Genomic DNA, 15,939 nt, shown 5'->3' on the forward strand with positions numbered 1-15,939 from the left:
CTTTGGCCAGAAGAGGATGCAGCCGGGCCGGATTGGACACGGTCCCTGTCCCCCGTGGGGTTCACAGTCTAAAAGGGAGCGAGAACAGGTACTGAATCCCGATTTTACAGATGAGGAAAGAGGCATAATGAAGTCAAGTGATTTGCCCAAGGTCCCACAGCAGGAAAGTGATGGACCTGGGATTTGAACCCTGGTCTTTTTGTCGTCGAACTGTACTTTCCAAGCATTTAGTACAGTGCTCTGCACACAGTAAATGCTCAATAAATACCACTGAATGAATGAATCTCCAGTCCTGGGTTCTTTCCAGGAGGCCATGGTGCTCCTCCTCTGGGTATTTTAATTTTTTTAAATGGTATTTGTTACGTGCTTATTATATTCCAGGCACCTTAGTAAGCGCTGGGGGAGTTACAAGCTGATCAGGTTGAACACAGTCCCTGTCCCACATGAGGCTCGCAGTCTTAATCCCCACTTTACAGATGAGGGAACTGAGGCATAGAGGAGTGAAGTGACTTGGCCAAGGCTACACAGCAGACAAGTGATAGAGCCGGAATCGGAACCCAGGTCCTTCTGACTCCCGGGCCCGGGCTCTATCCACTAGGCCACACTGCTTCTCATCTTTCCCATCACTGTTGACGACATCGCCATTCTCCCTCTTTCACAAGCCTGTACCTTTGGTAGAGTAATCTCTTAAGAAGAGAGGGGTGAAGAGAGTGAAGGATGATGGCATTTGTTAAGCGCTTACTACGTGCCAAGCGCTAAGCGCTGGAGTAGGTACAAGTTGTTAATAATAACTATAACTGTGGCATTTAAGTGCTTACTACATGCTGGACGCTCTACTAAGTGCTGGGATGGATCCCGGCTCTGCCACTTGTCAGCTCTGTGACTGTGGGCAAGTCACTTAACTTCCTGTGCCTCAGTTCCCTCATCTGTAAAATGGGGATTAAGACTGTGAGCCTCACGTGGGACAACCTGATGACCCTGTATCTACCCCAGTGCTTAGAACAGTGCTCTAAATACCAACATTATTATTATTTTTATTACCAGCAAAGGGGGTTGGACACAGTCCCTGCCCCACACGGGGCTCACGCGTGACATTTTACAGACGAGGGCACCGAGACACTCGAAGCTCCGGGCTACTTAACAGAGCTGGAAGAAAAAGTTTATTTTATCTTCTGCCTACCCACGCGAGGAGAGGAAGGGGCTGGTTAGAAGAGGGGGAATACGGTCACCTCCCCGAAGTCGGAGGTGCGCTGGCGGAGGGCAGGGGTGTTGCGCCGGTAACCGAAGCGCCCGTTGTAGCTGGGGCAGGGCTTGAGATCTGTCTGGAACAGGTCATGCCCCACCACCTGCTGGAGGGAGTGGCCTGCAGGGAGCCGGCCGGGAGAGGAATCATCATCATCATCATCATCACTGTGGTATCTAGCAATAATAACTGTGGCATTTATTAATAATAATAATAATGATGGCATTTGGTAAGCGCCTACTATGTGCCAAGCACTGTTCTAAGCACTGGGGAGGATACAAGGTGATCAGGTTGTCCCACGTGGGGCTCCCAGTCTTAACGCCCATTTGACAGATGAGGGAACTGAGGCACAGAGAAGTGAAGTGACTTGCCCAAAGTCACACAGCTGACAAGCGGCGGAGCCGGGATTTGAACCCATGATGTCTGACTCCCCAGACCGGGCTCCTTCCACTGAGCCGCGCTGCTTACTATGGGCCTGAACTAAGCGCCGAGACGGATCCGAGCAAATCGGGTTGGGCGCAGTCCCTGTCCCACGTGGGGCTCACGGGCTCAATCCCCATTTTCCAGAGGAGGGAACCGAGGCATGGAGGAAGTGAAGTGACTTGCCCCAGGTCGTGCAGCAGACAAGTGGCGGGGGCGGCATTAGAACCCATGACCTTGCGACCGCCAGGCCCGGGCTCTATCCACTCAGCTGTGCCGCTAGGGAGCTCATCCCCTCCCCGCTCGGCCCCTTCCCCTGAGGCGAGTTCAGAACCCCCCAGGATGAGCCCCTGACTTCTCGTCTCTGCCCCAGTTCACCCAGCTTCATTTATTCATTCGAGTGTATTTATTGAGCGCTGACTGAGTGCAAAACACTGTGCTAAGCGCTTGGGGCATTCCTGCCCACAACGAGCTTAGTCTCGAGGGAAGCTTAAGAGGGAAATGGTAGTTTGGCTCCCAGCTGGGGCCCCTTTAGGTTGGGGGTACCTCCGCTACAAGGGGGTCCCTTTCCCCTCCTGGATAAGCAGAGAGGGGGAAAGCCGGAAGGCTCGGACCCCTGGTTCTGCCCAGGCTGTCTGCATATGTCCCGGCCTTCCTGTGCTTCTTCTATAATTATAATTACGGTATTTGTTAAGCGCTGACCATGTGCCGAGCACTGTTCTTCTGCCCTTGTCTGTGCCCCCCTCTTCCTCCCTCTGCCCCATGGGGAGGGGGGGCCCCCCGACCGGTGGGCCCAGTCTGGGTGAAGGGGAGGCGGCAACCGGTCCTTACCCGCTCCTGCCCAGTTTCTCCTGTTCAGGTACCTCTGCCCGGGTCCATAGATGTGAAAATAATCCACCAACCAGCCATCCCGGCAGGTGCCACCGTGGAGCTGGCGAGAGAGAAAATGGGGCAGGATCAGTCGCCCCCGCCGAGACTTTCCACTGGCTCAGGACCAGGTGCCCAGGTGCCCGGGCCACAGGAGAGGCCTCAGTGGCCTGAGGGCTTGCAGAGCGGGTCATTTCTTAAAGCCTCAGTAGCCTGGACAGACTGCACCTGTCCTCCCCAACACAGTCACAGAGACACACACACCCCCAAACACAGAGAAACATCCAGGGCACGGCTCCCACACTTGTGCAGTTCACACAACCGCACGTCTTCAGGCGCACGGGTGACAGCCACGACCCCCACTTCCCCACTCGGAACGAGGAAGGCCGCTGTGACACCCATCCCCTCCCGTGCCCCCCAGGAATGCTGGGGCATCTTGGAAAAGGTGGCCTGGACAGGTTCAATGATTAGTTTGGAACGAGGGCGGGATTTGCGGACGGAAACACCAGAAGCCCCCAGTACAGTGCTCTGCACGCAATCAGCGCTCGATAAAGCTGCGTGATCGGAAAGGAGCCAGGTGGCCAAGTGGAAAAAACACCAACCTCGGAGTCAGAGGACCCGAGTAAGGGCTCAACAGAGCCACGTGTTAAAAAATCACTCGGCCTAGTGGAAAGCCCAGAGGCCTAGGAATTAGAAGACCTCCGCCCCCCAACAGTACTTGTGCATATATGTTCATACCTATAATTCTTTTTGTTTATATGAATGCCTGTTTACTTGTTTTGATGTGTAATATCTATAATTCTATTTATTTATATTGATGCTCTTAATGCCTGTTTAGTTGTTTCAATGTCTGTCTCCCTTCTAGACTCTGAGCCCGTTGTGGGCAGGGATTGTCCCTCTTTATTGCTGAATTGTACTTTCCAAGAGCTTAGCATAGTGCTCTGCACACAGTAAGCGCTAAATAAATACAGTTGAATGAATGAATGAATGAGCTGGGTTCTAACTCCGCCTCTGCCACTTGCCTGCTGTTGTGTGACCTTAGGCTGTTACTTAACTTCCCTGGGCCTCAGTTCCCTTGTCTGTAAAATGGGGATTCAATACCTAGTCTCCCTCTTCCTTGCAATGTAAGCCCCATTAACAAATACCACAACGATAATGATGATGATGATGATGTGGGGGGAGAACCCACACTCTCTACTAAGCCGTCCTTTCCTCTTCTCCCACTCCCTTCTGCGTCGCTCTGACTCGCTCCCTTTATTCTTTCCTTCCCACCAGCCCCACCGCACTTAAGTACATATCTGTCATTTCTTGATTTCTATTAATGTCTGTCTCATTCATTCAATCAATCGTATTTATTGAGCGCTTACTGTGTGCAGAGCACTGTATTAAGCTCTTGGAAAGTACAATTCGGTAATAGATAGAGGCAATACCTACCCAACAACGGGCTCACGGTCTAGAAGGGGGAGACGGACAACAAAACAAGTAGACAGGCATCACTACCATCAAAGCCTCCCCACTCCCCACCTCTGGGCCTCAGTTCCCTCATCCATAAAATGGGGGTGAAGACTGACAGCCCCATGTGGGACAACCTGATGACCTTCTATCTACCCCAGCGCTTTGAAGAGTGCTTGGCACATAGTTAGCAGTTAACGAATACCAGCATTATCATTAAACTGAAAGCTCCTTGTGGGCAGGGCATGTGCCTATTGTTCTGTCATACTCTCCCAATCGCTTACCACAGGGCTTCGCACACAGTAAGGGCTCAATAAATACGATTGAATGAATGGAAGACTCCACCCGGCCCCTCACGACACTGATGATGTCACAACAGGGAGCTGGGCAGTTGGCTAAGTGGGTGAAGCCCCCGGGGTCTTTGCTCTGCCCACCTGCCTTTACTAGGTCTCACCAAAGTCTCCCTAGGAGATGGCTCTATGACATCAGAAGCAAGCTGGGTTGGGGGGGAGCCATAACAAACCCCCTCTTTTTTAATGGTATTCATTAAGCGCTTACTATGTGCCAAGGACTGTACTAAACGCCCCTCAATCTTTTTAGGCCCTAGACTCACTCCAGCCTAAATTGCTGACCTCCCGGGGGGGAAAGATGGATAAAATCTGTTAAGCATTTATTATGTGCCAGGCACTGTACTAAACGCCCCTTAATCCTTTCGGGCCCTGGACTCACTCCAGCCTAAATTGCTGACCTCCTGAGGGGAGAAGATAGATAAAATCTGTTGGGTCTGTTACGCGCTTACTATGTGCCCGGCACTGTACTACACGCTTCTTAATCCGTTCGGGCCCCGGACTCACTCCAGGCTAAATTGCTGACCCCGGCGGGTGGGTGGGGGGAGATGGATAAAATTTAAGCACTTACTATGTGCCAGGCACTGCATTAAGTACTTCTTAATCCTTTTGGGCCCTGAACTCACTCCAGCTTAAATTGCTGACCCCGAGGGGAGTGTGTCCATTGGGGACGGGGGGGAGGATGGATAAAATTTATTAAACACTTACCATATGTCAAGCACTGTTGTAAGTAATCAGGTTGGACACAGTCCCATGGGGTTCACAATCTTAAGCCCCATTTTACAGATGCGATAACTGAGGCCAGGGAAGTCAAGTAACTTATCCAAGGTCATACAGCAGAGATGTGTACTGAGCGCTTCTTAATCCTTTTGGGCCCTGGACTCACTCCAGTCTAAATCGCTTACCCCCGGACGAGAACTGGATAAAGGAGTCGGGGCCTTGGCCCCCCACCCCCAGTCTCCCACCTTCTAGTCCCTTAAACGCACTTACAACGTTGGCCCCTAAGTGTGGCCTGGGGCTGCAATCGGGAGCCCCTTCCCTTCTCTTCGGTGGGTGGGCGAGGTGTCAGTGTATGTGCCTGAGCGTGAGGAAGGGGGTCAGGGTTGCGTTTAAAGCCCTCAATCCCCTCACCCCCTCCTCAAATCTAGCAGACACTGACTCTACCCTGGCTTTCAAAGCCTTATTGAAGGCTCACCTCCAAGAAGCCTTCCCTAAGCCCTCCTTTCTTCTTCTCCCCCTCCCTTCTGCGGCGTCCTGACTTGCTCCCTTTATTCACCCCCCCCCCCGCCCTTTCCAGCCCCATGGCATTTATGCCCCTATTTGTCATTTCTTGATTTCTATTCATGTCTGTCTCCTCCCCTCTAGATTGTAAAATCGTTGTGGTTAGGGAATGTGTCTATCCCAAGAGCTTAGTGCAGCGCTCTGCACACAGTAAAGTGCTCGAGAAATTCGATTTGATTGAAGGAATGAGATGCGCCCCCTCCCATGCGTGGGCCGGGGCTGGGATGGGGGACCCCCCTCCCCTGGACGTGCAGGGAATGAGGTGTGTTTGCAGGAAGGAGGTTTAGGGTTGCACCCGGGGCTGGGATGGGGGGAACCCCTCTCCTGGACCCGCAGGGGATGAGGTGTGTCTGCAGGAGGGGGCTTTAGGGTTGCACCCCGTCCCCAGGTGTTACCCAGAGGTGGGATGGGGGACCCCCCCCTCCTCTGGACGTGCAGGGGATGAGGTGTGTCTGCAGGAGGGGGATTTAGGGTTGCAGCCGGAGCTGGGCTGGGGGACCCCCCCCTCCCCTGGCCCTGCAGGGGACGAGGTGGGCGGCAGGGTGTGCATTTGGGGGAGCGGGGGCCGTCCCACCTGCTCGGTCTTCCTCAGCACGGCCTTGACGGTGGGGTTTCGGAAATAGGAGCGGGCGTGGGCGTCGAGCTGCGCGTTGTAAGGCGGGATGGCGGCCCACAGCTTGGGCAGGGCCTGGGCGTAGGTCTGCTCCATGCTGCTCACCGCCACGCCGTCCAGGATGAAGCCCTTCTCCTGTCGCAGCGACCGCTCCCACGGCCGCATCCCGGCCCTACCGCCCCCGGGGACCCGTCTGCCGCCCGGCCCGGGCCCCCGGACGCCCCCCATCCCTCCGCGACCCCCCATTGTTACGTGACACCAACATCCCCCACCCCAGGCCTCAAACCTCCCGGCTCCCCTAACCACAGGGCGGGTGACCCCTTAATTTATCTTTAATACCTTTTCCCCTTCCAGACTGTGGTCAGGGACCGTTTTCACCACCTCTTCTCCTGCATTAATCCCTCCCAACCACTTTAAGTGCTTCGCACCCAAACTGAGCCCCCTGACCCCAGCATTTAGCTAGAATTCCATTTATATTGATTGCCCGTTTACTCGCTTTGATGTCTGCCCCCCCCCCCCCCACTGTGGTCAGGGAGCGCCTCTTTATTGCTGTATTGTACTTTCCAAGGGTTTAGGACAGCGCTCTGCACACATTAAATGCTCAATGAATACGACTGAATGAATACTAACTACTCAATAAATGCAATTGCCTACCCCATCAAAAATATCCTACTCGACTCCAGCTGGATGCATCTTTCCCGAGAAGTGCAATAAAGGTACTTAAATCCAATGATAAATACCAGTTTATGATCTAATTGATATCGACTCCTAAATTTTGCCCTAATCCTACCTGCCAATGCCTCCTGCTGGGAAGTCATTCAAACCCACCCCGCCCGCCAAGTTAACAACTGAAGGCTCAGCGACCCAGAAACCAGCAGTTTGCATAGAATACGCACTAGACTAAACCCTTTGATATTCACTCCACGTCTTTGGGGCCCTGTAGGCTCCTTATCAGCAGGGCTGCCTACCAATGCTGTACTCTCCCAAGTGCTCAGTACAGTCACCTTTAAGTGCCCAACACCATTGTTCAGATTTCTACAAACCTCACTGGTCCAAGCATTTGAACCAAATCTTGTAGCCCAGGGGTGCAGCTGCCCCCCACCAACACTGTGTGAAGTCAGACCTCTTTGTAAAATAGCTCACAGCCAGATGTTTGTTGGTTGTTTGGGTTTTTGTGGGGTTTGAGGGGGCGAGGAAGAGGAAAGGCTGTGGCTCTGTAGAGACAAGTCACGTAAGGGAAACCAAAAGTTTCTCACTTACCTTTCCTCTCACAGCCCACCTGAGAACTACACTCCCCCCACTATTAAACCAAAGTTTGGTTTCTAGAGCATGAAACCGGTCTACAACCTCCAGCCCTGATCAGGGGTGGTAGGGAAGGGATATCGTAAGGCTGGGCTATATTGGACAGGGACTGGGGCAACCGTGAAGGCAGAAGCAGCATGGCGGCCTAACAAAGAGTACAGGCCTAGAAGCCAGTGGAATTGGGTTCTTATCCTGGCTTTGCCATTTGTGACCTCTGTGACCATAGGCAAGTCACTTAACTTCCCTGGTCCTCACTTTCCACATATGTAAAGTGCAGATTTGATACCTGTTTTTCCCCTCCTACTTGGGGTTCTGTGAGCCCCATGCATCCACTTTGCCCAAGGTCACAGCAAACAAGTAGCTGAGCCAGCATTAGAACCCAGGTCCTTCCCACTCCCCACTAGTGCTCCATAAATTGATAGTGCTGATCAAGGCCCCAGCACTTAGTTGACCCCCCCACGTTTATTCCTGAACTGTACTTTCCAAAAGCTTAGTGCAGTGCTCTGCACACAGTAAGCGCTCAATAAATACCACTGAATGTATGAATGTACGATGCCCGAAGATGGTGCAGAGGCAGAAAACAGGGCTGGGTTTGGGGCTGCTTGTGGTGGCTTTCTGGTAGTAATAATAATTCCCTCAGAGGAATGGGAGGTGGCAAAAACTGCAATTTGCTTTCATCAAACTCCTTATTTCCCCACAATCCCCGCCATCCTGTGCAAGACTGCAGTTGCCTGGGGTAACTTTCTTTCCGGACACCCTGAACAGCTGCTTCGGTGGGGATAAAACAGCTTGCTTCTGTGAGCTCCAGGCCGGATTGGTGCTAGAGAGCCAAGATGGGCGGCCAAGGAGAAGGAAGTGGGGCAGACGGACATTTTAATAGTTGACTCCTTTATAAACAGGGATGGAGGGTTAGGCGATGCTGCCAGCATTAGAGGCGATCCTGGGCCACAGGTCGGCACATTCCTTCGCCACGGGGCCTGTGATGGCAGAACCTGGCAGGAGAGATTGGGGAGAGGGTTCAGCTTTGAAGGTCCCGTCCCCCGCGACAGCCCCTCTCCTCCCCTCCTGTCCCAGCCCCTCACCTTTCATCTCGCCTTTGTTGTTCACTATAACTCCCGCGTTGTCTTCGAAATAGAGGAACACCCCGTCTTTTCTCCGGTATGACTTCCGCTGCCGTATCACCACTGCCGGGTGCACTGCAGAGGGGCAGAGTCAAGTCAGTCAGCAAGAATCGGCCCCTGGCAAACCCACTCCAAACACAGAAGAGGCAGCGTGGCCTACTGGTTAGAGCACGGGCCTGGCAGTCAGAAAGTCATGGGTTCTAGTCCCGCCTCCACCACTTGTCTGTGCGGGCCTCAGTTACTTCACCTGTAAAATGAGGGTTGAGATCGTGAGCCCCATGTGGGACAGGGACTGTGTCCAACCCTACTTGCCTGTATCCACCCCAACGCTTAGTGAGGTGCCTGGCATATAATAAACACTACGACTATTACCAGAAGGCCACCCTGGGGAAGGCGGGGTGCCCAAGACTTAGAATTTGCCCTCCTTACTGCTACAGCCCTGGAGAGGGCCACCAAATTAAAGGCCCCATGTCACACCACTGACTGAGGCCAGCAGCACAGCCTGCTGCCACCTCACCCACTAGCGATGGATCTGCTTCTGCTCTGCCCTTCCACGACAGCTCCCCAAGCCACAGATAAGGCCAGGCAAGTGCTTTGCAAAGGGCCAACCTGCCCTGGAAGCCCCAACCCAACCCCATTAATGTATTTGGGGATCCAGGCCCCAAGGGAAAAATCAACTCCAGAACCCCAACCGATGGGCAACTCTAAATCAAGATCTCTCTAGCCACCCCCCAAAGTCAAGAATCAACTACAGGAGGCAATTCTGATACCAAGCAGACCTATAACCTCCCGGCCCTCATATCACTAACTCAGGAGAATCTTGCTTTTTGCATCAAGGGCAAAGCTAATTTGAGTGGACATTTCTCAGACCCCCTTTGATCCTTCCCTCTAGGCTACAGGCCAACCCTGAACTCAGACTGGCAACCCTCCGGTCTGAAGCAGGGAGGCGGCATAAATCCAGTGGAAAGCGGTGAGGCCTAGTGGATAGAGCCTGGGTCTAGAAATCAGAAAGCTCTGGGTTCTAATTCCCGCGCTGCCGCTTGTCTGCATGTGACTTTGGGCCAGTCACTTCTCTGTACCTCAGTGACCATATCTGTAAAATGGGGAGTAAGACTGTGAGCACAGAGCGGGGTGGGGGACTCTATCCAACCAGATCATCTTGTATCTACCCCATCGTTTAGTACAGTGCATGACAAATACCATAAAAAGAGCACAGGTACTGGAGTGAGGAGACCTCGATTCTAGTCTCAGTTGGACTTCCATGGGCAAGTCACTTAGTTTGTCTCTCAGTTGACTGCAAAAATGGAGTTAAGATGCTTGTTCTCCCCTCCCCACCCCCATGCTTAGACAACAAGGCCCAAGTGGGGCAAGAAGTGTGTCCAAACTGCTTATACAATCTATTCCGGCCCAAGGCTGTCATCCAGCAAGCCTGACTCCCCTCGGCACACATCCGAGAGCCACCTAGCTCAGTCTTTGGGGGGCCCCGGCCGAACCCCCATCCTCACCCTTTTTCCGGAGCTCTGGTTTTCCTTTCTTGACGGTGGCCATCACCATGTCACCCACACCGGCTGCAGGAAGCCTGTTCAGTCGCCCCTTGATCCCTTTCACAGAGATGATGTACAGGTTCTTGGCGCCTGTAAAAGAGGACCCCAGAGTTGTTGTCATTTCCCCACTCCGCCAGTTTCCACTGGGCCATTAGGCCCGGGGCCACCACTAGCCTGTCTCATCGCCGATTGAAGTAAAGCAGCACAAGTTGCTGCTCCTTCACCCAAAAGCGATGTTTCTTGCTCTGCCCTTTCACGACGGCTCATCGGGTCACGGGGTTGAGGCCAGATGAGTGCTTTTGGAAGGGTTTAGAGACCCCAAGAGTCCCCCTGCACCCGACAGAGCACCGCTCCCACCCCTCTTCGGCCCAGACTCACCTGTATTATCTGCACAGTTGATCACGGCCCCAACCGGGAGACCCAGGGAGATGCGAAATTTGGCTCCGGACGACCCTCCACGTCCTAGGGGGTGCAAAAGAGACCTCAAGGAGTCACAAATCTGTTGCCGATTTGTACATTTCAAGCGCTTAGTACAGTGCTCTGCACATAATACGCGCTCAATAAATACTACTGAATGAAATACTATTGAACGAACAGGCCGCCTCGTCCTGCAGGCCACTAATTCGGGAAACCCTCCGCTGCTAAGCACTGCTTGCCTAAACCCGGGGGCCGTTCCCTCCCAACAACCTCGCTGGCTCCTTCATTCATTCGGTCGTACTTATTGAGCGCTTGCAGTGTGCAAAGCACTGTACTACGCACTTGGGAGAGGACACTATAACAGACACGTTCCTGCCCACAACGAGCTCAGAGTCTCGCTCCTCCGTCCCATCAAGGAGGGCTCCCTTCCTCCAACACCTTTCACTCAATCGCATCTACTGAGCACATACTGCATGCAAAGCGCCATATTACGCACTTGGGAGGGGAGAATATGACAGCAAACTGCCCCCATTCACTCAATCGCATCTATTGAGGGCTTACTGTGTGCAAAGCACTGTATTAAGCGCCTGGAAGAGTACAGTATGACAGCAAACTGCCTCCATTCACTCAATCGCAACTACTGAGCGCCTACTGCGTGCAAAGCGCTGTATTAAGCGCTTGGGAAGGTAAAGTAGGACAACAAACTGCCAGCCAATCGCATCTATTGAGCGCTTACTGCGTGCAAAGCACTGTATTAGGCGCCTGGAAGAGTACAGTATGACAGCAAACTGCCTCCATTCACTCAATCGCATCTACTGAGCGCTTACTGCATGCAAAGCGCTGTATTAAGCGCTTGGGAAAGTAAAGTAGGACAACTGCCACCCAATCGCATCTATTGAGCGCTTACTGTGTGCAAAGCACTGTATTAAGCGCTTGGGAGGGCCCAGTACAACAAACTGCCATACTCCTGCCCACAAAACAGCATGGCCCAATGCCAAGAGGTCAGGGTTGGGAGTCAGAGGTCGTGGGTTCTAATCCCGCCTCCACCACCTGTCTGTCTGGGTGCCTTTGGGCAAGTCACTTCACTGGGCCTCAGTCCCCTCACCTGTAAAATGGGGGTGAAGATTGGGAGCCCACGGGGGACAACCTGATGATCCTGTATCTCCCCCAGCGCTTAGGACAGTGCTCTGCACATAGTAAGCGCTTAACAAATACCAACATTATTATTAGCCCAGCGCTTGGCACAGAGTCAGCGCCTAGCAATCATTATTAATGAGTCAGGAGGTGTGAGGCTGGAGGGAAGTGCGCGGCGGGGGTGAGGTGGGCCTCCCTTCCTCTCCCCAGCCCCAGTCCCCCCGCACCTTTGGCGCAAGGGCCCGGGTTGCACGGCCATCCCGCCGTCGGCCCCGGTTATCTCCAGGGTGGCTCCACTGATCCATCGGCGGACCAACCCTCCACGTTGGCGGGCGTCCTGGCTGCCCCATCCCACCTCCCCCGGGGCCGCCCCGACCCCCAGCGCGCCGGATGGCAGCGGATTCTCCGGCCCGCCCTTCCCACCACAGCCTCACCTCGCTTCGACATCTTGGCAGCGCCAAAGAGAGAAGGAGGGGGGGCCGCAAAGGCTGCCGGGATATGGCCTCCACCCGCTCACTCTCCACGTGACGCACCGCCCACCGGAAGGACGGGCCGGCCCCTGTCACGTGACGGGGGTCGGGCGGGCGGGCGGGCGGCAGCGCCCCCTACAGGCGACGCGGGGAAGCCAAGGCCGTGGAGCGTCAAGCCTGAAGTTGCGAATCTCTGTCTGTTGCCCCATCGTCCATTCCAAGCGCTTAGCGCAGTGCTCTGCACATCGTGGGCGCTCCATAAAGACGATTGAATGAATGAGTGTATTGCAGGTTGTTCGACAAACCTGCAATGAAAGGAAGGCCTAAACCCTCACCCTCCTCAATTCAGTTAATAATAATGTTGGGATTTGTTAAACGCTTACTAGGTGCCAAGCACTGTTCTAAGCGCTGGGGTAGATGGAATAATAACAACAATGGTATTTCTTAAGCGCTTACTACGTGCCAAGCACTGTTCTAAGCTCCGGGGTGGATAGAATAATAACAATGATGGTATTTGTTAAGCGCTTACTAGGTGCCAAGCACTGTTCCAATCCTTGGGGTAATAATAATAATAATGATGGTATTTTTTAAGCGCCTACTAGGTGCCAAGCACTGTTCTAAGCGCTGGGGTAGATAGAATAATAACAACAATGGTATTTCTTAAGCGCTTACTACGTGCCAAGCACTGATCTAAGCTCCGGGGTAGATGTAATAATAACAATGATGGTATTTGTTAGGCGCTTACTTTGTGCCAAGCACTGTTCCAATCCCTGGGGTAATAATAATAATAATGGTATTTGTTAAGCGCTTATTATGTGCCCAGCACTGTTCATTCATTCATAGTATTATTATGATCTAAACCCTGGGGTAGATATAAGGTAATCAGGTTGTCCCACGTGGGGCTCACAGTTTTTATCCCCATTTCACAGATGAGGTCACTGAGGCACAGAGCAGTGACGTGACTTGCCCAAATCACACAGCTCATAAGTGGCGGACTCAGGATTAGAACCCACAGCCTCTGACTCCCAAGCCCGGGCTCCTGCCACTAAGCCACACAAAAAGGAGCTGGAGGAGCAACCTTCTCTGCAGCTTCACAGCAGAGGCTCCCTTTAACCCCATCTCCTCCCCACAGCTTCACTCAGAATCGTGCTGAGGCACTAAAATCTAAATGAACTGGAGCAAGGTGGGGACCATTCATTTATTCAGTTGTATTTATTGTGCACTTGCTGTGTGCAGAGCACTGTACCAAGCGCTTGGAAAGTACAATGCAGCAAGAAAGAGAGACAGTCCCTGCCCACAACGGGCTCACAGTCTAGAAGGGGAGGACACAGACATCAGTACAAGTAAATAGGCATCAATATAAATAAATAGAATTATAGTTAAGTGCCGTGGGGAGAGGAGAGGGGGACCAGGAAGGGGTTGTAGCTCAAAACTAGGTCAAGGTTGAATAATAATGAATAATTAAGGTACTTGTTAAGCGCTTACTATGTGTCAGACTCTGTTCTAAGCTTTGGGGTAGATCTAAACCAGTTAGGTTAGACCCAGTCCCCGTCCCATATGGGTCTTACATTCTTACCCCCATTTATAGACAAGTTAACTGAGGCTCAGAGAAATGAAGTGACTTGCCCAAGGTCGCAGAGCAGACATGTGATGGAGCTAGGATTAGAACTCGGGTCCTTCTGACTCCCAGGCCCGTGCTCTATCCACTAGGCCATGCTGTTCCTCACTAAATCACGCTACTTCTCTAATCTAAAAGACCACTGCTCGCCCCACCTTCAAGCCCTTCTGAAATCACATCTCCTCCAGGAGGCCTTCATTGATTAGTCTCTATTTTCCCAACCTTTTATCCCCCGATTGTCACTTCAGAGATGATGGGATCAACTCTTGTCTGGGCCCCTCCCATTATTCCAGGCAGCTCTAAAGTCCTTGCAGACAACCTGGCAAAGGGAATGTCACTGTTTATTGTACTATTGTACTTTCCCAAGCACTTAATACAGTGCTCTGCACGCAGTAAGCACTCAATAAATATGACTGACCGAACGAGGGTACAATACAATTGAGTTGGTAGAAATGTTCCCTGCCCTCAGTGAGCTTTCGGTCTTCGAACCAGCAATTAAAACCTGATCTTTGACCCCTCTCTCCTCCACTGCCTCCACAGAGCGCATTTCCATCAGATCTGTTGCATTGTACTCTCCCAAGCGCTTAGTACATTCATTCAATAGTATTTATTGAGCGCTTAGTAGGTGCAGAGCACTGTACTAAGCGCTTGGAATGGACAACAACAGATAGAGACCATCCCCACCCAATGATGGGCTCACAGTCTAATCTGACAAATACCAACACTCTGCCACTTGACAGCTGTGTGACTGTGGGCAAGTGACTTAACTTCTCTGGGCCTCAGTTCCCTCATCTGTCAAATGGGGATTAACTGTGAGCCTCACATGGGACAACCTGATTACCCTGTATCTACCCCAGTGCTTAGAACAGGGCTCTGCACCTAGTAAGTGCTTAACAAATACAAACATTATTATTATTATTATTAATCGGGGGAGACTGATGGACAAAAACAAGACAACATAATCACAATAAATAGGATCAAGGGGATGTACACCTCATAAGCAAAATAAATAGGGTAATAAAAATATATACAAATATATACAAATGAGCACAGTGCTGAGGGGAAGGGAGGGGGGAGGAGCAGAGGGAAAGGGCGCTTAGCTGAGGGGAAGTGAAGGAGGGAAGGGAGAGGGAGCAGAGGACAGAGGGGGAGGAGAGGGAGCAGAGTACAGTAAGCGCTCAATAAATGACATTCATTGATTGATTATTCTGCACATGAGAAGTGTTCAATAATACCGATAATAATTCTGGTGCAGTTAAAGGCTTACTATGTGCCAAGCACCGTTAGTGACAATATTGTTAAGTGCTTACTGCCAGGTACTCAGTCCCCATTTACAGATGAGGTAACAGAGGCCCAGAGAAGTAAGTGATTTGCTTGAGGTCACACAGCAGACAAGTGGTAGAGTCAGGATTAGAACCTGTGCCCATCAGCCTCCCAGGCCTGTGCTCTACCCACCAGGCCATAAAGCCATTCTAAGTGGTACAGTGAAATAAAGTCACCAAGTTGTACACAGTTCCCTTCCCACATGGGCTCACAGTCTAAATCGGAGGGAGTAGGATTTAATCCCCACTTTATAATAATAATAATAATGATGATGGCCACACTTACTATGTGCCAAGCACTGTTCTAAACGCTGGGGGAGATACAAGGTAATCAGGTTGTGCCACGTGGGGCTCACATTCTTAACTCCCAATTTACAGATGAGGTAACTGAGGCACAGAGAAGTTAAGTGACTTGCCTAAGGTCATACAGCTGACAAGTGGCAGAGGCAGAATTAGAATGCAGGTCCTCTGGCTTGCTAGCCTGTGTTCTTTCCACTATGCCTCGCTGCATCAGTAAACCCCAAGGGGGTTGCTGACTGTAACCCTCCTAACAGAGCTGCGACCATCTCCTTCGGGTTCTGCGGCAGGGGACCGCCTGGAAGGGAGCAAAATGTATTTACCAACCCTGCTCAGAAAAGCACAACATGCCAGGGGGCACCCGGATTTGAACCGGGGACCTCTTGATCTGCAGTCAAATGCTCTACCACTGAGCTATACCCCCCTTTCTCCAAGCTCTTCGATCTACTGCTTAACAGACGGGCCACGGGGTAGTCTGGATCTGATTATAA

The 15,939-nt window shown here is 52.1% G+C and overlaps 2 protein-coding genes and 2 non-coding genes across 4 annotated transcripts; all 4 read right to left on the reverse strand.

The window, feature by feature from the left end:
- Window positions 1–1,134: 1,134 nt before the first annotated feature.
- Window positions 1,135–6,432, reverse strand: C11H17orf98 (chromosome 11 C17orf98 homolog). Its single transcript, XM_029074808.2, has 3 exons — window positions 6,185–6,432; window positions 2,495–2,594; window positions 1,135–1,363 (listed from the first exon to the last, which is right to left on the reverse strand). The coding sequence occupies exons 1-3, from the start codon at window positions 6,386–6,388 to the stop codon at window positions 1,206–1,208; spliced, it is 462 nt and encodes a 153-aa protein (XP_028930641.1). The 5' UTR covers window positions 6,389–6,432; the 3' UTR covers window positions 1,135–1,205.
- Window positions 6,433–8,381: 1,949 nt separating this feature from the next.
- On the reverse strand, window positions 8,382–12,271 carry RPL23 (ribosomal protein L23). Its single transcript, XM_001509739.4, has 5 exons — window positions 12,176–12,271; window positions 10,569–10,652; window positions 10,152–10,280; window positions 8,608–8,721; window positions 8,382–8,517 (listed from the first exon to the last, which is right to left on the reverse strand). Exons 1-5 carry the CDS (start codon window positions 12,186–12,188, stop codon window positions 8,435–8,437), a joined length of 423 nt encoding a protein of 140 aa, XP_001509789.2. The 5' UTR covers window positions 12,189–12,271; the 3' UTR covers window positions 8,382–8,434.
- Window positions 10,363–10,499, reverse strand: LOC114815365. Its single transcript, XR_003763128.1, has one exon. It is a non-coding gene; the product is annotated as a small nucleolar RNA SNORA21 (small nucleolar RNA).
- Window positions 12,272–15,800: 3,529 nt separating the features above from the next.
- TRNAC-GCA lies at window positions 15,801–15,872 on the reverse strand. Its single transcript has one exon. It is a non-coding gene; the product is annotated as a tRNA-Cys (tRNA).
- Between the last annotated feature and the right edge of the window lie 67 nt (window positions 15,873–15,939).

Source organism: Ornithorhynchus anatinus, chromosome 11 (assembly GCF_004115215.2).
Source record: "Ornithorhynchus anatinus isolate Pmale09 chromosome 11, mOrnAna1.pri.v4, whole genome shotgun sequence".
Lineage (NCBI taxonomy): Eukaryota > Metazoa > Chordata > Mammalia > Monotremata > Ornithorhynchidae > Ornithorhynchus > Ornithorhynchus anatinus.

Coding starts and splice junctions, on each gene's coding strand:
- C11H17orf98 (XM_029074808.2), bottom strand. CDS start 6,388: ATGCGGCCGTGGGAGCGGTCGCTGCGACAGGAGAAGGGCTTCATCCTG. Junction 2,595..6,184: donor TGCTGAGGAAGACCGAGCAG/GTGGGACGGCCC, acceptor CTCTCTCGCCAG/CTCCACGGTGGCACCTGCCG. Junction 1,364..2,494: donor GAGAAACTGGGCAGGAGCGG/GTAAGGACCGGT, acceptor GGCTCCCTGCAG/GCCACTCCCTCCAGCAGGTG.
- RPL23 (XM_001509739.4), bottom strand. Junction 8,722..10,151: donor ACCAGAGCTCCGGAAAAAGG/GTGAGGATGGGG, acceptor GCCCCTCTGCAG/TGCACCCGGCAGTGGTGATA. Junction 8,518..8,607: donor CAACAAAGGCGAGATGAAAG/GTGAGGGGCTGG, acceptor CTCTCCTGCCAG/GTTCTGCCATCACAGGCCCC.